The following is a 22,432-nucleotide window of genomic DNA, read 5'->3' on the forward strand; positions in this document are numbered from 1 at the left end:
AGGTGGGAAGCATTGTAGAAATGCACGGATTATTCTTGAGCTGATGTATCAGTAGCAAGATTGTGCTGGGCGGGACGACCAGATGAAGCCACCGAACTTCTATTTTACTTGCTCAAAAAGGGTTTACGCCTTACGCTAATTGCTTTCAATTCTATTATTACTACTTACAGTAAAAACAGATTAGCTATGTTATATAGACATATAGCTATCGTATAACATTGCTATCAAGTAATTTTCGCTTCACATGTTTGATCACAACAACCTCTTGTATGAAGTGATCTAAAATTTAGATCAACATAAATGCACAATGAACAATCTGGATTTATTATATCATTCACTCTATTTACTATCAAATACAAATTATAAATGAATCTTGAAATCTACGTCCACGATCTAGACTGTAAATAGATATCCAATTATGCACAACTGGAGTCGATACCATCATCTATAATGTTTTTCATTCGAATAGATCACGCGTTTTAACTTTTAAGACACTTTAGCTCTATGCATTATCATGAACCCTTTCTTACTAAATCCGCCAACATGTTCACTTAACTTAGCCAACTGAGCCAGCCTCCTCTTTGACGACTCCGAGACTTCTGTTGGCTTTGAGTTTTCGTCCGACTCCGCTGACTCATCGTCAACTCTCTCGACGCTCTTGCTTGACGGAATTTCTTCACTCGAGGCTTGTAAAATTTGTTTCAAGGACTCTACAACTTGACTCATTTTAGGACGGTCTTTTGCACTCCTTAGCAAACAACTATCCGCTAACTTTGCAATCTTCCTTGCATCGGTAAGTGAGTACTGGGCTTCGAGTTTAGGGTCCAAAATGATTCCAAATTTTTTACTGTCGATCGGGTGTCGTCTTACCCAATCTAGCAACTTTTGGTCTTCTTTAGGCCGGTTTCTTTCTACTGAGCGTCTACCTGTTAAGATCTCGTACAAAACAATACCAAAGCTCCATACGTCACTCTTTGCTGTAAGATGGCCTGTCTCAATATAGTCAGGAGCTGCATAACCGTTTGTACCCATAACCTACAAAGACATGAACTCGACTGGGTTAAGTGTTTGATTCAAGTTTAAATGGTTCAGGATGAATATGTGATATTAGTTTATAAGAATGAAGATAATTAGTTACTATCAGTGTCAATGAAATGGGATGTAGAATTTGTGTTAAAACTTTAAAAGAAGGGTAATTCTCAGTTACCGTGGTTGAGACATGCGTGTTACCCTCTGTGGGCCCCTCTCTAGCAAGCCCAAAATCTGATAGCTTCGGGTTGAAATCTTCATCCAGTAGAATATTTGATGTCTTAAAATCTCGAAATATAACCTGAAAACATTTACAAATGCCAAAAAAGTGTGTTTTAGTATTAAGCAACGGGTCAAAACAGGCCGTTTAAAAAAAATTATAAATTGTGTTCCGGTCAAAATAGTTTTAGACCAAAATGGGCTCGGGTACGGGTTTTGGTAGAAAAAAAAAGTCACACACTAAATTTGTACTTTTGGCGGCTAGTGGGGACGGTGTAGGTAGCAGCAACGATACAGGTAGAGGCGATTGTAGTGCAGGGGCGGACCTAGCATTAAACGAGCCGTAGCACGGGCTACGGCTCAACTTCGTATCGGTAGCGGTAGTGTAGAGTAGTTGCAGCAAGAAAGCAACGCGAAGTTACATCACGGGAAAATTTTCCGGCCAAAAAACAACTGAGACGAAGTTGCTCTGTTACTGGATTTTTTTCCGGCGAGGATCGCTGTTGCAGCAAGAATTAGAGAAACCACAGGAACAAGATGATGATGATGAGTATTTTTGTAATTTTGTTAGGTTAAGTAGGGGCATTTTTGACAATTGATAAATAAAGCAGTGCACATATACCTATGAGTTGTGGATGGTCTTCTTTCTTGTCCTTTCCTAATTGACTTTTTTACTTTTATATGTATAGATTTTAAATTTAACTGATGATAACATAAAAATCATATAGTAACCTTTTATTTTTTACTTCTATATGTGTAGATTGCAAATATGTCACTTTAATATAGAGTCTCTTATTTTATTTTTATGTAGGTAAATTTTTTTGTTAATAAAGACTAAAATAAGTTATGTCGTGGCCTCTAGGATTACGATTTTCGGTTCCATCATAGCCCTTGAATATATGGTAAAAAAATCTTTATTTTATGGATGTACGGTAAAAAGTAAATTTAGGATACCCCTGAATTTTTCTTCTAGTTCCGCCACTGTTGTAGTGGTTGCGATATTGGCAGCGGTGATGGTGACAGCCCACTTTGACCCGTTATATAGTTTGGGTGACGCATATCAACCCGTCAAACCAACACAAATTACCCAAATTAACCCATTTATAAAATAACGGGTCATGAACTCATGATCGATGGGCGTATGTAGTGTATAATACATTAAAGGTTTGTTGTTTTTTTCTTGCTATAAATATTTATGACTTTTTTAGAAAATGAAAGTAAATACCTGAGCTTCTAATTCTTCATGCAGATATGCAAGTCCTTGTGCTGCTCCAAGCATAATTTGCAGTCTTCTTTTCCATGGAAGAGGGTCATGAGAATTCCTGAACAGATGATCTTCTAAGCTTTTATTTGGCATGAACTCGTAGACTAACAGCCGTTGGATCCCTCGTTCGCCATCTACCGCACAGTATCCGATTAGTTTGACCAAATTTGGGTGGTCAACCACACCAAGAAATTGTACTTCAGCTACCCATTGTTTGTGACCCTGCATTTTGCAACAAGATTAAAAATCAAACAAAAAGAAAGGATGAATTCAGAGTTTATTGCTTCAGTGTGTATACAGAAGGAGACATTAAAAGGGTCATAAACAACCTTAAATCTTAATTGGAGTTTATTTAACAAATATGTTTGGGTCTGAATTTATACACTAAGCTTATTCACAAACATGTTACTTATACAAATGTAAATGTAATACTATTTGTAGTTTTATATAATACAATCTAATTTAGAATAGATTATCACTGGGATATTTTTAATTACATATATTTTTTGAATTTTTTATATATTTTTTATTTTTTATATATATATTTTTTAATTTTTTATTATTTTTAATTTATTTGTATTTGTATTTGTATTTATATTTATATTTTTTTCGTTTTTTTATCTCATTCTAACCCGTATCCATCCTGACCAAACTTAACCTGACCTTTTTTATTAGAGTTAAATGCCATTTTAGTCCCTGTGGTTTGGGTAATTTTTTCAGTTTAGTCCAAATGTTTCATTTTTCGTCTGTGGGTCCAAAAATGTTTCACTATTGCCATTTTAGTCCACTGGATTAACTTCATCCATTTTTTCTGTTAACTAGAAGGCCAATTCGGTCATTTTATAGGGCCGAATTGCCCTTCTAGTTAACAGAATTACATATAAAATGACTGAATTGCCCTTCTCGTTAACAGAAAAAATAGATGTAGTTAACCTAGTAGCCTAAAATGACAACAGTGAAACCTTTTTGGACCCAGACGAAAAATAAAACATTTGGACTAAACTGTCAAAATGATTCAAATCACAAGGATTAAAATGACATCTAACTCAAGAAAATTATTTGACAATAAATAAATGAATTTTGTTAAATGAAATTTGTTTGAATCCACCGCAGTCTAAAGCCGAGATAACCGAATTAACCGAACCATTTATAACCAAAACTACCTATCAAAATCTAAAAACCGAAATTTAGGTTCCAAGTTCGGTTTTAGCCCATAGTCAAACCGAACTGACACATGCTCACCCTTGGTTTGCGAACGACCCGCGCTCGACTAGAAAGTTAATAACTTAACAATCATACCTGAAAACCATCTCTATTTAGTTTCTTAACAGCAACAGCAATAAGATCACCATCACCATTCTTGATCGAACCTTTATAAACACATCCAAACCCGCCTTCCCCGATCTTCCTCAGCCTCGCGAAATCATTCGTCGCCTGTCGAAGCTCTGCATACGTAAACACCCTCAACTTCCCACCCTTTTCCTCGTACAATTCGACGATTCCACGTGGCGAATTAGCTGATCCTGAGGATTTAACAACTCTGTTTTTGGTTGAAACATCATTTGATATGCTCAAACTGGTTTCATCTTTCAGTATTGGTGCTGATTTTTGGGCTCTAAGTCTGGTTTTATCTTTGCAGTAATAAAAACACTTCATCTTCTTTGTTGATCTCTGGTTTTGAATGGTTTAGAGTGTCAAATTTACACAAGATACAGGAAGAACAGAGGATTTTAAGAAAAGTTTAATCAGATTAATGGTGAATGGAAGATGAATTCAAAGTTGAGGGTAGGATGTAGACAAGATTATGAAAAGGTAAAGAAACAGCAGAAAAGGATGGATATAAATTTAAGTCAAAGTTGACAAATTGACCCATGTAATAAAGACAAAGAACCAGGCACAAAGATAAGAACCCAATAACATATATAATATGTATGAATGAATCATTGATCATATTGATTCTAAAAATATCCCTTGCATCGCCCGTACTGAGGCGTTTGTTTAAAAAAAATTCAAAAAAAACGCCTGAACACGCCCCCATCCCATTACACCCGGGCGTTTTCCGGCGTGTTCTTTGACAAAATTGCATCCGGCTTTTTTAAAATAACGCTGAACCTAAATCATCCTCATGTTGACTGGCCAATGGGAGTGGTCCAACTGGTAGTTTCATTTTCTTATTTTTTTTATCCTTCTCTCGATAAAAAAAAATAATTGTTTAATGATTGGAAGGGGCGTTATTGGGCATTATTCCCACTACGCCACTTTTACAATAACGCCCAATAATGCCCTCATGCTGACTGGACTGCCACATGGCAGAAAACGCCCCATGGTGGGGGCATTATTGATAAAACCACTACGCATGGTCTTAGACTCTATTGGTTATTGTCAGTTTTATTTTTGTTTATTTCTACTGGCAGTCTCACATTTCAAATATTTTTTCTCCACTGGTCATTAGTTAAAAAAAACTTAACGAAATTGTTAAGTTTTTTTTTTTTTTTTGAATTACAAACTAATGTTTTAGGGCTTTTGATTAGAACACGAATATGAGTCGATTGATGTAAAACTTACATCGAAACGGCGCTCCAAACGGCTTGATTTTTGTTAATTGGAAGTTTAAGCACCCGAATTGAAGCACCGTTTTGAAGTAAGTTTTACATCAATCGACTCGTATCCTCATTTTGATTAAAATCCCTAAAATATCAGTTTGTAATTCGAAGTTAAGTTTTTTTTCCTGATGACTGATGGAAGCAAAATATTTGAAAAGTGGTACTATCAGTGGGAATAAACAAAAGTGGAACTATCAATGACGTCTACGTGGGATTATTAGATTCCAATTTCCAAAAAAAACTAAATGATTTAAGTTTGTTGCTGTTTTTGTAATAATTTAGTGTATAAAAAGATTATACCAAGATAATTTTGTTATTTTTAATTTTAAGTATTGTATTGTTATTGAAGAGGTATGGTCCCAATTTTTTGCCCACATGGCAAGGACCATACCACTTTTTCATCCTACATGGCGCCTACATCAGCAAGCGAATCCAGAAGCTTCTGGAAGCTTCTGGAAAACGTCAAGGTGGCACCAAAGATGCTCTCTCCGACAGAAAGGACAACACGTGTCACCATTCATCAAGCGCCATATAGGCCTGCAGCAAATCAAGGAGCAGACCGACAGCAGCGGTACGATGTTTCCAGCATGGGCAAACATGGGCGCGCCACGTGTACCACCACCCTGACCACAGCAGAGGGGACCAAGAGGATATTCCCCTTGGTCGGACAGCTGGCGTCCTATAGCAGCTGGCAAGGTTGCTCCTCCCTCTTTCACCCTCCGGCTATAAATAGGACCCTTCATCATTCAGGTTAATTCCATACTACTCTCCGCCCTCACACTTTCAACACACGCTGTTTTACTCCTCAGAACAGTACTTATTCTCACGCTGAAGCCCAGTTAAGAGGGAAACCCCCATATTCCCTCTTAACGAGCAAACAGAGTTGCTGTTTTGCAGGACCTGTCATTTGGCGAGTAACGAAGGAGATTGAACCCCAAAAAAGAGACGATCAGGCTAGTTTCACCTTAGGTGTTAACCAGTGTTTCATCATTGCCGCCATCTGCAGTTTTTGCAAACCTTTTTCATCTCCTTTTTGTTCAAAACACTCTTCAAAATGACTGAAACAAACCCTTCCCATCAGGTGGATGGAGAAGTTTCTTCCTTTGAGCTCATTTCGGACACCGCACACGTCCAAAGAGGCCAAAGGAACGAAACTATCCAAGAAGGGGAGATGAACAACGATTTCGCTGATATCTTTGGAAGTGCATCCAGAGTTGTCAGTCAAAACACAACTGGAGCCACTTTCCAACCCCCACCCAGGGTCATCACCCAAATCACAAACGGAGCCACTTTCCAACCTCCATCCAGGGTGGTCCAGCAAACACCCCCACTAGTGCAAACACCAAACCATGGAGCCGGCCCTTTAGCTCCATCGGAACATACACAACTGAATTTCTCTGCACTTTTAGGGCTACCCGGAGGAAAAACTCCGGCTTCCTGGTATGCCGAACAAATGGCGTCTATAAACCTTGTTTATACACAACTCAGCGCACAACAGTCTTTGCTCCAGGCACAAGCCAACCATTCCGCCTTTGTTACCCCACCGCAAAGGTCTCTGAGCACTCACATGCCTCAGCAAGCCAATGCATGGAACTTACACCCTGAAAAAGCACCAGTACCAAACATCAGAAGGCTGAGCGCGCACGACACGCACGATACCTATGGCGAAATCGAAAGCAATTATGTGCAGTATTCTCATCCACAAAGAAAACCAGTGCAAAGTCGTTTAGGTCCGCGCAATATAAACGACGAGTTCGATAGTTATAAGGAAGAAGACGATGAGACATACAAAGAAAGCACAGTGTTCAGCAGGTTACCACCAGAGCACGAGGCGTACGTACCCCGCAAGCGCGCAGGGTACAATCCGAAAGCAGAACATGATTACACACTGAGCTATCGCCCAGACGGCATAGCTGAAAACTCAAAGTTCATTAAAGAAATTGCAACAGCCGATATCGACAAGACGAAATTGCCACACAACGTAGGCAAATACAATGGCTTAACATATCCCGACGACCACCTCCAAGTCTTCAATGGCGCAGGATTAACAGGTGGCTGGAACTTACCAACTTGGTGTCATCTCTTCGCACAAACCTTTGTCGGCGCAGCGCGCTTCTAGTTTGATAGCTTGCCAGCAGGAAGAATTAAGTCATGGATTGATTTTAGAGACAAGTTCCTCGCACACTTCTCCCAACAGCGTAGGCACACTAGAGACCCTGCCGATTGTCTGAATATATGGAGGAAGGAACATGAAAGCGTGGAAGATTTCATCACCAGGTATAACAAAGAATGTCTGGAAATCGGTGATGTAGGTGAAAAGATGATGCGCACACATTTTATGAGGGCAGTAAAGTGCGACGATTTGATCAAGCGATTGAAAGGAAGAGATGGAAGTCCCAAATATTGGGAAACCTTCATTGAGGCAGCAAAAACAATTGCGCGCACAGACAAGCAATTGACCGGTGACGACAACCGTCAATACAGCTACAACCACAATGATCGGCGCAACAAGAAAAGCAAAGGCCAATCATGGAAGGGATCCAGTTATAAGGAAAGAAGCCCGGTAAGGGAAGACGCGCGCAATACGATCAACCACATTGCTCACCGCAAGGAGGTTAAAAGGGAGAACAGAGAAAAACAGTGGACACCCTTAACAAAACCTCTTCCGAGGTATTGTCAACGGAAAATCACCATTTTAAACCTCCATTACAGATGCGAAACAAAAGGGGCCAAGACCCTAATCTTTTCTGCGAATTCCACAAGGACATAGGTCACTTGACCGATGATTGTTTCAGCTTAAAGCAAGAAATAGAAAGAGCCCTAAGAGATGGAAGACTCACCCATCTGGTAAAAGGCGGAAAGCGCGATAACCGTCAAATTCAGCGAAGAGAAGAAGGGCCAGATAACAAGAAACTTAGAAAATTGGAAACTCACATGGTTCAGGGAGGCCCACGAAGGCCAAGAAGAACTACAACAAGCGCATACAAGATCACTCTTGGCGCAAGAGACAAGTCGTTTTTCCCATAGTGAGAGGAGGTCCGAGAGAAAGACGACCCATAGTAATATCCGGTGTAATCGGTCATTACCAAACTGACTACATTTTCATTGACCCAGGGAGCACTACAGATATCATCTACGAACAATGCTTCAATCAATTCGACCAAGAAGACAAAGCGCGCTTGGAACCAGTAGATTACCCACTAACTGGTTTCTGCAACAAAGCCGTTTTTCCTCTTGGTCAGATATCGTTCCCAGCGCTGCTCTCAGACGGAAAAAATTCAAGAACAGAGGAGGTCACGTTCATGGTACTACCAGCACATTCAAGACACGATATCCTTCTGGGAAGAGAATCCCAAGGAGATTTTAGTATGATCTGCTCTAGACCACATTCAGCTGTTGGATTCCCAACAGAGACAGGGGTAGCAATACTCTATGCAAGCAAAGAAGTCTTAACAACAGATGAAATCTGGCCAACAAAGGCAAGCAAAAGCGCACCGCGCGTAGAAGCTGAAAAATGGGTGTTAAACAGCGCACACCTAGAACAAACGGTCACCTTGGGCCCTGTAATGTCTGATCTCACGCGCGCGGCGCTAAAAAAGTTGTTTGAAAACATGGATGTATTTGTCTAGACACCAGCTGACATGGTGGGTATTCCATGGCACATAGCAGAACATAGATTAAATGTCTCAGAAAGTGCAAAACCTGTGATACATGCCAAACGCCACTTGGGAGACATAAAGCACGACGCTATGCAAGAGCAAGTTATGGAAGTGTTAAATGCCGGTATCATCAGAGAAGTCCGATATCAAACTTGGGTGGCGAGCCCTGTAATGGTACAGAAACCAAATGGCAGTTGGAGAATGTGTGTAGATTACAAGGATTTAAACAAGGCATGCCCGCACGATTGTTACGCCTTGCCAGATATTGATGAAAAGATTGATTCGCTAGCAACGTTCAGGTGGAAATGTTTCCTTGATTGCTATAAGGGATACCACCAGGTGCAGATGGCCATCCAAGATGAAGATAAGACTGCGTTTCGCACGCCAACAGGGTTATACTGCTATACAAAAATGCCTTTTGGCTTAAAAAACGCAGGTGCAACTTATCAAAGATTGATGAATGAAACATTTAGCGATGCTATTGGCAAATACATTGAAGTATACATGGATGACCTAGTCATCATGAGCAAGGAAGAAAGCATGATGTTGGTAAACATTCAAAAGACGTTCGACACACTGCGCGGAGTAAGTATCAAGCTAAACCCAACAAAATGTTCTTTCGGCATGGAGGAAGGGAAGTTTCTGGGTTTCATCATCACGAAGGATGGATTCAAAGTAAATCCTGAAAAAGTACAAGCAATCGAGCGCATGCCTTCACCATCGACGATCAAGGAAATGCAGAAGTTGGCTGGACGGTTAGCAGCACTCAACCGTTTCTTAGCCAATAATGCTGCTAAATCTTTCCCGTTTATCAAGACTCTCCGCAATTATATGAAGAAAAGTCAGTTCTAGTGGACCCCGGAAGCCGAACAAGCGTTCTGAGAAATGAAAGATTGCCTCATAAGAGTGCTGACACTGACAACGCCAATGAAGGGAGAGCCCTTAGTAATGTATTTGTCAGCATCAGACAAAGCAGTTGGAGCAGTTCTGCTCGTAGACCGACAAGGCATACAGACACCAGTTTATTACGTGTCTCGCACTCTTAATGATCCGGAAACGAGGTATGCGGTAATGGAAAAACTAGTCCTAACACTAATTCATGCATCAAGGCGACTGCGCAGATATTTTGCCAATCATGTCATTCATGTCTTAACAAATTACAACCTCAGTAACATCCTTGCGAGGCCAGAGATTTCTGGAAGATTAGCGAAATGGGCGATAGAACTGGGAGGTCATAATGTGGTTTTCAGGCCAAGACCAGCGATCAAAGGCCAGGTGTTGGCTGACTTCATGACAGAAGTGCCCGATGACAAAGACAGGGAGTGTAAGGCAATGGAAAGAGCTGAAAGGCAACGTTCGAAAGAACCATGGCTATTGTACACAGACGGCGCGTCTAACGAAGACGGCGCAGGTGCGAGACTTAGGCTGGTAAGTCCAGAAAAACAAGAATTCACGTATGCCATCCGGTTAGACTTCAAGAGCACGAACAACGAAGCCGAGTACGAAGCCTTTCTTGCCGATCTGAGGTTAGCGATAAAGATGGGAGTCAAACACATAGAGGCGCATGTGGACTCTATGCTAGTAGCTGGGCAGATTAACGGCCAGTACGATGCCAAAGGAGACATAATGGCGTTATATCTAGATCAAGCAAAAGCATTGCTGCAGAACTTCCGTTCTTACAAAGTGCACCATATCAATCGAAACGAGAATAAACCAGCAGACGCGCTAAGTAAACTAGCATCCACTAGCTTCCAGCACTTGGCAAAAGACGTGCGCATAGAAGTTCTGAGCAATCCATCAGTACCGCTGCGGTAAGTAAGCGTTATTCAACTAGGAGCGACATCTTGGATGACTCCCATAATCATGTATCTCCAGTCTGGGATATTACCAGAAAACAAAGCTGAAGCAAGGAAAGTTCAATACAAGTCCGAGCACTACCAGATGGTCGACGGAATATTGTATCGAAAATCCTACTTAGGACCATTGTTGAGATGTGTCGACCCAGAAGATGCGAACTACTTGATCCGAGAAGTGCACGAGGGGATCTGTGGCATTCATGCCGGACCAAGAATGGTGGTAGCGAAAGTGATGAATGTCGGGTACTACTGGCCCGGAATGCATCTAGACACAGTGAAGGCTTTGAGAAAATGCAGCGGGTGCCAGAGACATGCTCCGAAGACGATGCGCCCCAAAAACAAACTAGTCCCCGTAATAACGGCGTGGCTGTTCCAATAATGAGGAATAGATATGGTTGGTCCATTCCCTGAAGCTCCGGGAGCAGTGAAATTTATCATAGTCGCGGTAGACTATTTCACAAAATGGGTGGAAGCGAAAGCGCTGGCGTTAACCACATCTACCGTAGTGCGGCGTTTCATCTGGGAACAGATAATCTGCAGATTCGGGCTGCCCCTGAGAATCATCACCGATAACGGGACAAATTTTGCTGCAAAAGATCTTCAACGTTGGTTAAAAGAGCTACACATAGAGCATACCTTCTCCTCGGTCGCGCATCCGCAGGGGAACGGTCAGGTCGAAGCCGTCAACAAGAGCATTGTAGACGGCATCAAGGCACGGTTGGGAACACAAAGAAGAGGCTGGGTTGATGAATTACCTAGCATATTATGGGCCCACAGGACGATGCCCAAAACAAGCAACGGGGAGACACCGTTCAGCTTAGTCTATGGGTCCGAGGCCGTGATACCAGCAGAGATCGGACTGCCATCACCAAGAATGCTCTCCATGAACATGATCAACAACGAAGAAGAAAGGAGGTTGGACCTCGACCTCCTAGAAGAAAGGAGAGAGATGGCGGCAATCAATGAAGCGAAGTACAAAACAAAGTTGGAAAAATACTACAACACAAAGGTCCGAATTTGCACGTTTAACCCTGGGGATTACGTCCTAAGGGACAATGAGGCGTCTCACACCGAAAAACCAGGAAAATTAGCTCCCAAGTGGGAAGGGCCTTATGTTTTAGACGAGGTACTTGGAAAAGGGGCATATAAGCTACGCACCCTGGAAAACAAGGAAGTCCCAAGAACCTGGAATGCTCAACCGTTAAGAAGATGCTACATGTAAACAGTTGAAGTTTTTCTATGTAATTGTAATGGTTGCGCGCCAACACATTTAACACTAATACAAAAAGTGTTTGGCTATCTCTTATCTTGCGAATTTCTTGTCACAACTGCATATATTACTTTGGGCATACACGAAAACATCAATGGCTCGAACTTAGGAAACGTTGTAGACCTCCAAGGCTTGTCACAACCAAGTGCACAGTCGGGTCAAAAACACAACCAAAGCCTACAAAACGCCAAATAATACTTCGTGCCCACATAAACACGAAAGCATCGATAACATGGTAAATAAACATTGTAGGACCCCCAAAGCCGAACATAGCTGGGTCAAAACAATAACCTGTAACTCGATCACTTCGTACACACGAACCAAACAACGCGCGCAAACGACAGAATAAACGTTGTAACTAACACAGCATACATAACCTGTCAGCGCCATCATTCATTCGTGATACCTAAATCAAAGTAATTACACATGCACATATTGTAACGATAGCAAAATTCACAGCAAACAAAACAACAAAGCTGAATATTAACACTAAAGCAGTCAAACGTAACAAAATGTTAACAGGCAACTACAAGCAAGTTGTTCACAAAACGAAGTTAAATTGTTCACCAAATTGTCAACCAGTTACAAGGCTATCAAAGCCCATACGCGGCGCGTAGGCCGAAAACCTTCAATCTTGATGACTAGGGCCAGCACCTCCAGCTCTATGGCCTTCATCACCAAGAGATTTTCAGGAGTTCAACAGCATTAGCCTTCCGAGACAACTTTTCAACAGCCTTCACAATACCAAATTCAACAAACTCGTACTCACGGTGTTTGGCGGCATACTTACCGGAACAGTCTTCCTTGAACAATTCAAAATGGTAATTTTTTTCACCACTCGCCGCAGCAGCTCTGCCCTCGTTGTAACCTTCCTTCCGACCGCTATTATACGCTGCTTGACCCAACTCAAACATGTAGCTGGCAAGCTCATGAGATTTTACAATCCGTTCAGAAATCTGCAAGAAGCATACAGAAACATAAGAAAAGTAATAAAAACAAATCAAAAGTGAACATGTGAACAAGAAGGCACCAGAGGCACCGCGCGAGAGAGGAGTCATTTGCAATCAGCGGAAACCTCCTCAGCAAGAAGTTCAGAAGCTTTGCATTCCACAACCTTCTCCACACCAAATTTCTCCAATTTAGATATGCGCTGGAGATACTCCTCTTCTCTCTTCTAAGACGCAACACGCGCCTGCTCCGCTTCCTCACTAAGTTTGCGTTTCTCACCAGACATCCGCACAATCGCTTCACGTTGTGCTTGCAATTCCTTGTTGGTGCGTTCGCAAGCAACCTCCTAATCTTTCTGCTTCTGGGAGTTAGCCTGTTTTTCTTGAGCAAGCTTTTGTTCAGCATCTGAAACCCTCCACAACAAACCTTTTTTCTCGGTGTTAAACTTCTCCTTTTCTTCAACAAAGGCCTTCTTCTCATTTTCAAACTCAAGTGTCTCCTCCCCCATCAACTTCCACTCCCGAACAATCTCTTGAGAGGTGGCAAAAAAAGTTAATTCCGGCATGAATATGATCATCTAACAGATCAAACCGGTTGCGCTTTTTCTGGAATAGCCTCTCAACAGGGGGGAGAGACAAAGAGAAGAACTCTCGGCAGTTATCAAGATCATTCATCTGAGAACCTTGGGTCAAATTCCAGCGAGGAGCGTGCGGCAAATCATCACACGCTGGGTTGTGAGTATCCCAAGATCCAGTTTGGACGTTCTCAAACTCATGACTCTGAGGCACCTTTGAAGAAGCACCACCCCCAGCACCCGGTGGACGCTTAGTATAGATAGTCTGATGAGGTGTAGTTTCACTCGATTCAACCCCAGTTTCAACACCTTTACCACGATCATCATCATCTGCATCACCAACACCACCTGCTCCACCACCTTCACCGACACACTCAACCTCCACATCATCCGGTTTCCTCTTATCTCCCAGGTCATCCCGATCAGGAGACAAGTTGAACATCCTAGAAGGTGGAGAAGTAGGAGGAGTAATCTTCGAAATATCAATTTTGCGAGCACCCTTACCCGGCTTCGCACCTGTTACAATATAGATAACACAGTCAGAAACAAGTAAAAGAAATGGCAATCAGAACAGACAACGAAAAATCTTGTGCCACGAGAACCAGAAGCCTCGAAAATCTTCTCCAACAGATTCCCATGCTTGGCAGAAAAACTTCAAGATCAATCTCAGACTTAGAAGGAGCAGGAGGAGCTTCCTTCTGGAGTCTGGCTCGTTTTGACGCAAGTATAGCAGCAGCCTGTTCATCAAGTTTCCGTTTCTTATCTTCCAAAGCTTTCTTCTTCATCAAGTCCGTTAGGGTGGCACTGTCGTCAGGATCAGACCCACCACGCTTCTCTCCTGCCCCTAAACCAGATAGTGTATCAGAAACGACAACATAATCTAGGACAGGAAGGGTAGAGGGTCGCTTACGAGGAGTCTCTGTGGGTTTTTCCTCAGCCCTCTTCTCCTTCCCCTCTGGCTTGTTCGCTTTCGTTTTTCTCCGAGTCTCCAACTGATCACTAGTTTCAACCGGCACCTCAACATCAGCACCAACCGGTTCATTAACGGGCTCATGCACAACCCCTTGCGCCGGACCTGCACGCGGGGAATGAGAAGTTAGGCCTTCAAGAGATCGGTCAGAACCCTCACTCGAAAGGACAATAACTTCCTCCCGTGTGGGGTCAGTAGCTTCATCTTCACCATCTTCACCTAAAACAGTGTTGGCATAGGTGGCAAAACTCTCGTTAGTAGGATGCAAGAAACGGTTGCGGATCTGGTCCAACCATGTCGGCTTCCCATCCTCTTGAACCGCCTCAACCATGGCACCACCAGCTTTCGGGTCAAGAACATTCAACAAGCTGTACCCAACTGCGAAATACAAAGAGATGAAAAAGAACAAAACAATAGCCAAAGAAAAAAGCAAACAACTAAGAAACATTACATATGTTTGCCTTGATAACCATAAACAGGAACACCCAGAGGGTTCTTCGGAAACCACCGCATACTCATACCGGCACCAACCAACGCCCTCTCCTCTAGCTGAGAAATAACAGTGGCTTTGTGAGTCACCTTCTTGTACCACTCCTGCTTGGAAAAATCCACTGTCACGTCCACCTTCGGGATCCCATCACCCTCTAATCGATAGTGCATATCTACCGGGATAACACCACGGCGAATGTAAAAAAACTTTTGTTTCCAATCATGTAGGCTCTTCGGGGGATTGGAACTACAAGGGATAACACCACTAGTCCGTGAGTTAAAAGAATAAAAACCGCCGGTGTAAGTCACAGTGTAAAAAACATTGAACATCTCAAAAGTTGGCTCAAAATGGTTGGCCCTGCAGATAAACTCAAAATGGGTAACACGAGGAAGTCCAATCGCGTTGATTTGGGAGATATGGAGCCCATAATTCCTCAATACATCAGTAGTAAACTTCGTCATAGGGAGCCTGAAGTTACCCTCCCGGAAAAAGGCCGCATATAACGTAATGTAACCAGGAGGTGCATCCATGGTGGTAGAACCTGGGGTAGGAAACTGAGCACCCCAATCCGGAAGAAAGCCCATATCCCTAACTAAATTGTGGAATTCTTCCTCTTTCCAACTGATCGTCGCTCGATCAGGACCGGGAGTATTCCTACCCTTAAACCTCCTTTTCTTAGCCAGAGGATTGGCTCCGGAAGACATACTGAAAGAAGATGAAGAAAGAAAATCTGAAAGAACTCAGAAAAAGGAGAGTGTAGAGAAGTATGGGGAGAAACTGCTGTTCAAATTTTGAAAAGTGAAGAAGAAGGAGTGAACCGCCATATATTTATACCCATCGCATTTAATGCGATGGGTAGTGGGCCGTCAGGAGATCAGAACGTCAACCAACAGGGGAAGGACACATCAGCAGAAATAGAAACCGTCGCCTCTTTTTTCGGGAGCGTGGGCGGCACACGTCTGACACCATGATGGAAAGTAACTGACACCACTGAAAAGGCGCCTGTTCACCTCCGACAAGACAGGGACGTCAGACAGTCACAGCAGTTGTCTTCACTCCAAGAAAGGAAACTTCTTTCAGAAGGAAGTACCAACACGCCGTGCGCCACGCGTCCAGTTGGCTCAACCTTACAAAGTCACCAACACGCCATGCGCCACGCATCCAGTTGGCTCAACCTTGCAAAGTCACCAACACGCCATGCGCCACGCGTCCAGTTGGCTCAACCTTGCAAATTCACCAACACGCCATGCACCACGCGTCCAGTTGCTTAACCTTGCGAACTCACCAACACGCCGTGCACCACGCGTCCCGTTGGCTCAACCTTGAAAACTCACCAACACGCCGTGCACCACGCGTCCCGTTGGCTCAACCTTGAAAACTCACCAACACGCCGTGCACAAGTCGTACGCCACGCGTCCAGTTGGCTCAACTTTGCAAAGTTACCAACATGCCATGCGCCACACGTCGACTTGGCTCATTTTTGAAGAATCACCAACACGCCGTGCACCACGCGTCCAGTTGGCTCAACCTTGAAAACTCAACTTTGCAAAGCCACCAACAAGTCGTACGCCACGCGTCCAGTTGGCTCAACTTTGCAAAGTTACCAACATGCCATGCGCCACACGTCGACTTGGCTCATTTTTGAAGAATCACCACTGTACGGCACGCGCCATGCGAATACTCGGCTCAACCGTGCAAAGTAGCAAACACGTATTTCAAGAAGACCAACAACCATTACCCTTATGAGTCTAGAATCCCTCCTAGACGATCAACTCAACTAGAAGGCACACTGGACTGGGGGGACTTGAAGAGGTATGGTCCCAATTCTTTGCCCACATGGCAAGGACCATACCACTTTTTCATCCTACATGGCGCCTACATCAACAAGCGAATCCAGAAGCTTCTGGAAGCTTTTAGAAGACGTCAAGGTGGCACCAAAAATGCTCTCTCCGACAGAAAGGACAACATGTGTCACCACTCATCAAGCGCCATATAGGCCTGCAGCAAATCAAGGAGCAGACCGACAACAGCGGTACGATGTTTCCAGCATGGACAAACATGGGCGCGCCACGTGTACCACCACCCTGACCACAGCAGAGGGGACCAAGAGGATATTCCCCTTGGTCGGACAGCTGGCGCCCTATAGCAGCTGGCAAGGATGCTATTCCCTCTTTCACCCTCCGGCTATAAATAGGACCCTTCATCATTCAGGTTAATTCCATACTACTCTCCGCCCTCACACTTTCAACACACACTGTTTTACTCCTCAGAACAATACTTATTCTCACGCCGGAGCCCGGTTAAGAGGGAAACCCCCGTATTCCCCTCTTAACGAGCTAACGGAGTTGCTGTTTTGCAGGAACTGTCATTTGGCGAGTAACGAAGGAGATTGAACCCCACAAAAGAGACGATCAGGCTAGTTTCACATTAGGTGTTAACTAGTGTTTCATCAGTTATAGTTTTTTTTATAAGATATTACATAATTACGTATGTGATACCTAATTATAGTGTGTGTTTTTGAACTATTATAACGCTGCATGATTATATATATGTGAGACATAATTACAAAATATATGATACGTGATTATTTAATATGACGTTTATACGCCCTTGCCTAAAACACATGTGTGGTATATCGGTGACTTTTAAGGTTATGGTTTGTTTGTGGATGAGGATGGAATCAACAAGGGTGTGCTATATATCAAACCACAATTCATTATGTTCGTAAAGCTTCCATCTCTATTTTTTTTATTGTTTGGTGGTTGGTGCACCAACTTGAGTAATTAATGTGAGCAAGCAAATCCAACTTTTCAACACGTTTGCATGCTTCAAACGTAGCCACCTCTTCCTTGTTCTACAAGGCAGTTTTGTGTATACTATTATAACCTTTTTTTTTTTACTAAGGGGCGTGAACAGAAATCGAATCGTTAAAAGCTAGGATCAAGTTCAAATCTAAATTGGAGATCACTTATTAACTCTATCGGCTCAAGTTAAGGCGCTACAGAGGTTAGGCGATATCTTAAAGTCTCTTTGTATTTTCTTGGATCCAAGCTCACAATAAGAAACACAAACAAATAAAACATAATCAAAACCAAACAAATCATGGTTATAAGTCAAAACTAAGAACCACAATCGAAAACCTAACAATTAAAACACTAGATCTCGAGGAAATGAAACGAAATCAAAACCCATGTTCGAAAATGCCCACTGTGATAAAAAAAAAAAAGAAAAAAAAATATGTGTTTTAGTTTCACTTTTGTTTTTATGTGTTTTATACATTTGACACACAACGAACATTTTCTAAGAGTGACATCATTAAACAAGAACATTTTCTAAGAGTGACATCATTAAACAATATTATTTTTTTTTTGAACGGCAAACTTAAACAATATTATTAGTCTCCCACCCAAAGAAGATCGCGTATGAGCTGCAAATGTATATTTAAAAAAAATAGTAATATAACCCGCCGCACCCTGCGACGGTGGTCGAACGTAAAAGAATTATATGTAGATTGATGAGTTGCGTATATGTAGCTCGTGAACTAGATATATGTACCTCATATGTGTACCTTTGCAACCTACGTATATGCAGTTCGTTACATATATTTTTTAAATTATTATTTTCACAATGCTAACCTTATGATTAGAGGAAATTAAAAGTAAAAATAAAAAAAATGATCGGCTAATTATAGTTTTTCGGTTTTCATGTTTTAAAGAATTTTCTAATAAACCTAACCTATCAATCAGTTCAATAAATAAACTATCTGTCACACACAAATAAAGTATATTAAAAAGATTACACGATGGACAAAACAAACTTCGCTTACACAAAACAAAATTCATACAAACTCGTGATCATTTCGTAGTTTACAAATATATGGTTAAGTTATTGTATAAATAGTCTTAATATAACGTGAGAAGTGAAAAAGGGAATTTTATTTTTTAAAATTTTTTCCCATCTTATTAAGCGCGTACAATAAAACCTTCATAAATTAATAATGTTAGGACTGAAATATTTTATTAATTTAGTGAGATATTATTATATCGATAAATTAATTATTTATTAATTTAAAGAGATACATATGACCTTAAAATTTGCAAGTCCAATGTACATTCACAAATTAATTGAATTAGATAAGTTCACTGTTTTTTAATACAAAAAGTTAGCTCATGATACCAAAAAATAATTACAAAAACAAGTTTTATTGCACATTTCGTAGAATTTGAAATCTTTTAGTAATTATTAATTTATAGTTTCGTTGTGACCAATATATACACACTTGGATTTCAAAAAAGTTATTATCTTATTATTTTATCGATTGGGGTCCAATTTTGTACTGCTCCCAAGTTAGGACTGGACAAATTATTAATTTTATCGAGGTTATTAATTTATCGATTATTAATTTATAGAGTTTTACTGTATTTTAGTTCTAGAATCTGAAAAAATGTGATTCTACGGTACTAGAATAATAAATACTTATTGTAGGGTATGATTACGCTAAAAAATGTAGAGTAATTATAATTACATTACAATAACTACTCTATTAGTGTAAAATCATATTTTTTTATTTTAAATTTTGCAATTAAACATCATTTTTAACGAGTAGAAAAAAATTTAAAAAAAATCTCAATCATGGGTATTTTTACTTATTTTCATATTTTTTTTTCTCAATCGTATGGCTTTACTACTTTTTCTCAAATTATAATACGGTATGTCTAAGGCTATGGGGTATGGTGGGGTTTAGGTTGGGGCTTGGGTTGGGGCATTTGTTGACACGTGGAATGGGAGGTCCCCCACCACTCAAACCCACGCCCAAGGGGTATGGTGGGGCTTGGGTTGGGGGCTTGGGTTTAGGGGCATGATTTTGGTTTGGCCATTGAGAGGCTGCCATGTCATTTACTATCCCGCCTCACGCCCGGCTTCAAACCCACGCCAATGGGGGCCACGCCCAAAACCCAAGCCCCCAGGGTGGTGACTTGGGCGTTTTACCCCAACCCACGCCCAAACCCCCACCCCATACCCCACGGCCTAAACTTACCCGTATTTAACATTCCTACACACATGCGAGAAAAAATATTTTTTTAATGAGGAGCGTTTTCATCAATTTGTGAGAGAAATGATACTTTAGCAACACCTATTAAAATAAGACGAACTTTTCTCTTCCTTGTCAAACAAGTCAAGCCGGTAATTAGCTTGAATCAACCTGATTTTAAAAGAGTTCAAACCTAAAAATAAACTCAATTAGCATATGGCATATTTTATCATTGCATTTTTGTTAAAATGTAAATAAATTTTTATCTAATAACTAGTTATTTTCCACCTGCGCGTTGCGGCGGGACACAATGACTACAAAAGGTGTGTCAGCAACAGCAAACAGATACCGAATATCAAAACATAAATAAAATGACGTGGTAAGGATGGTCACTCCGTCATAAAAAAACGATTTTAAATAACCTAATATATAATAATAGGACCCACACGTCCTACACGTTGGAAATTCGGTTGTTTTTAGTTCAGTTATTACGGTACTAACACGCTAAAATATGGATGAGCTCGGTACCGATAACGGTAGCGAAAGTACCGATTCGAAAAATCATCGAAATTAGGTACCGGCATCGAAAATGCTCGGTACAATACGGTATGGTATTTGAAGGTAAAAATCAATAAATACAGGTATGGTGCTAGACCGGTGTCAAACCGAAAGTAACAATTCTGAAAACGCCAAAAGGTGGGTACCAAATTGGTACCGAAAATGATTTGGTATAGTAAATTTGGTATAAATACGATACCGGTTCGTTTACAGGATCGTATCTTCGTTTACAGGATTTGATATGATTTGCTCATCAATAATCCAAGTTAATTTTACATGTTACAATTCATTCATTACAGAAAAAGACAAAAAAGAAAGCAAAATAAGTTGTTGTTTTATAAAACTTCATTCAAACGAAATACAGTTTACTTACTGTGTGTATGAAAAGTAATCTAAACGGTGCAATTACTTGCATTGCTGCGTTGCTACAGGATTTGATGAGCTCGGTACCAACCGGTACCGAAAATACCGTTACCGAAATCCCCAAAAGTGGGTACCGGTACCGAATATACCTAGTATGGTACGGTTCGGTACCGGCCGGTACTGGTATGGTACCGGTATTTGAAGGTAAAAACCGGTGAATACTTGTGCAGAACCGGTACAAAAAATACACTGGTTTAGTAAATTTGAGACCGGTACCTATACCCGATATCATTTGCTCATCTTTTAATGATGTTCTAATTTATATATAAATAAAATTCAAACTCAATGAACAGTGTTCAAACTCAAGTAATCTAAACGGTGCAATTACTTGCATTGTTGCGTTGCTACAGGATTTGATGAGCTCGGTACCAACCGGTACCGAAAATACCGTTACCGAAATCCCCAAAAGTGGGTACCGGTACCGAATATACCTAGTATGGTACGGTTCGGTACCGGCCGGTACTGGTATGGCACCGGTATTTGAAGGTAAAAACCGGTGAATACCTGTGCAGAACCGGTACAAAAAATACACCGGTTTAGTAAATTTGAGACCGGTACCTATACCCGATATCATTTGCTCATCTTTTAATGATGTTCTAATTCTACTTATATTATATTATATTATATTATATTATATTATATTATATTATATTATATTATATTATATTATATTATATTATATTATATTATATTATATTATATTATATTATATTATATTATATTATATTATATTATATTATATTATATTATAATTATAATTATATTATAATTTAATAATAAATGAACACTGTTCATTGAGTTTGAATTTTATAATTCATTCATTACAGAAAAAAAAACAAAAAAGAAAGCAAAATAAGTTGTTGTGTATATAAAACCCCATTCAAACGAAAAACAGTTTACTTACTGTGTGTATGAAAAGTAATCTAAACGGTGCAATTACTTGCATTGCTGCGTTGCTACAAGATTTGTGAGCTCGGTACCAACCGGTACCGAAAATACCGTTACCGAAATCTCCAAAAGTGGGTACCGGTACCGAATATACCTAGTATGGTACGGTCCTTTCTGGTCTTCCTTCTGAGCCAGGATCAATACCAAAAAAAGAAAAATGAAAAGCGCTAAACCAGATCGATCTTTCGGCATAGGAAATCGGACTGTCTTTCTTACTTATACTAAGTTAAGGGAAAAAAAAGAGCTTTCTCCGCGATTCATTGCTTACTTAGCCTTCTCAGTTTAGCATTCTACCAAAAAATCTTCTTTCTCAGGGTCAATCTAGTCCTCTTTGAATTGATCTCGTACTCTAGTAGAGAAATGGAAGTCTTTTTCTAGAAAAGATGAAGACAGGTCATCGGAACTAAATCATTCTTTCTTTGTCGACTATGGACTTTGACGACTCTAGCTTCATCTTAGGGAAAGTCAAAAGAAAAGCATCATTCACATCTTACAGTAATTTCTTAGGGACTCTAGATCATAGACTGGGATCACTATACCTGTGCAGAATTGGTACCGAAAATACACCGGTTTGGTAAATTTGAGACCG

General features: G+C 40.9%; 2 protein-coding genes across 2 annotated transcripts; one reads left to right on the plus strand and one right to left on the minus strand.

Annotated features, from left to right (window-relative positions):
- Nucleotides 1-265: 265 nt before the first annotated feature.
- LOC110896013 (probable serine/threonine-protein kinase PBL19) lies at nt 266-4,342 on the minus strand. The gene is made up of 4 exons (XM_022143422.2): nt 3,812-4,342; nt 2,474-2,734; nt 1,208-1,330; nt 266-1,035 (listed from the first exon to the last, which is right to left on the minus strand). The coding sequence occupies exons 1-4, from the start codon at nt 4,166-4,168 to the stop codon at nt 487-489; spliced, it is 1,290 nt and encodes a 429-aa protein (XP_021999114.1). The 5' UTR covers nt 4,169-4,342; the 3' UTR covers nt 266-486.
- A 6,295-nt stretch (nt 4,343-10,637) lies between these two features.
- LOC110893585 lies at nt 10,638-11,009 on the plus strand. The gene has a single exon (XM_022140684.1). It carries the CDS (start codon nt 10,638-10,640, stop codon nt 11,007-11,009), a length of 372 nt encoding a protein of 123 aa, XP_021996376.1.
- The last annotated feature ends 11,423 nt before the right edge of the window (nt 11,010-22,432 follow it).

The sequence above is a fragment of the Helianthus annuus genome, chromosome 17 (genome assembly GCF_002127325.2).
Source record: "Helianthus annuus cultivar XRQ/B chromosome 17, HanXRQr2.0-SUNRISE, whole genome shotgun sequence".
Taxonomy (NCBI): domain Eukaryota; kingdom Viridiplantae; phylum Streptophyta; class Magnoliopsida; order Asterales; family Asteraceae; genus Helianthus; species Helianthus annuus.

Bases quoted from the DNA above. Each gene is read 5' to 3' on its own strand.
- LOC110896013 (XM_022143422.2), bottom strand. From the start codon at position 4,168: ATGAAGTGTTTTTATTACTGCAAAGATAAAACCAGACTTAGAGCCCAA. The intron at 2,735-3,811 runs GTATGATTGTTA...TGCAAAATGCAG, and splicing joins TAAATAGAGATGGTTTTCAG to GGTCACAAACAATGGGTAGC. The intron at 1,331-2,473 runs GTATTTACTTTC...AAATGTTTTCAG, and splicing joins ATGAAGAATTAGAAGCTCAG to GTTATATTTCGAGATTTTAA.
- LOC110893585 (XM_022140684.1), top strand. From the start codon at position 10,638: ATGTATCTCCAGTCTGGGATATTACCAGAAAACAAAGCTGAAGCAAGG.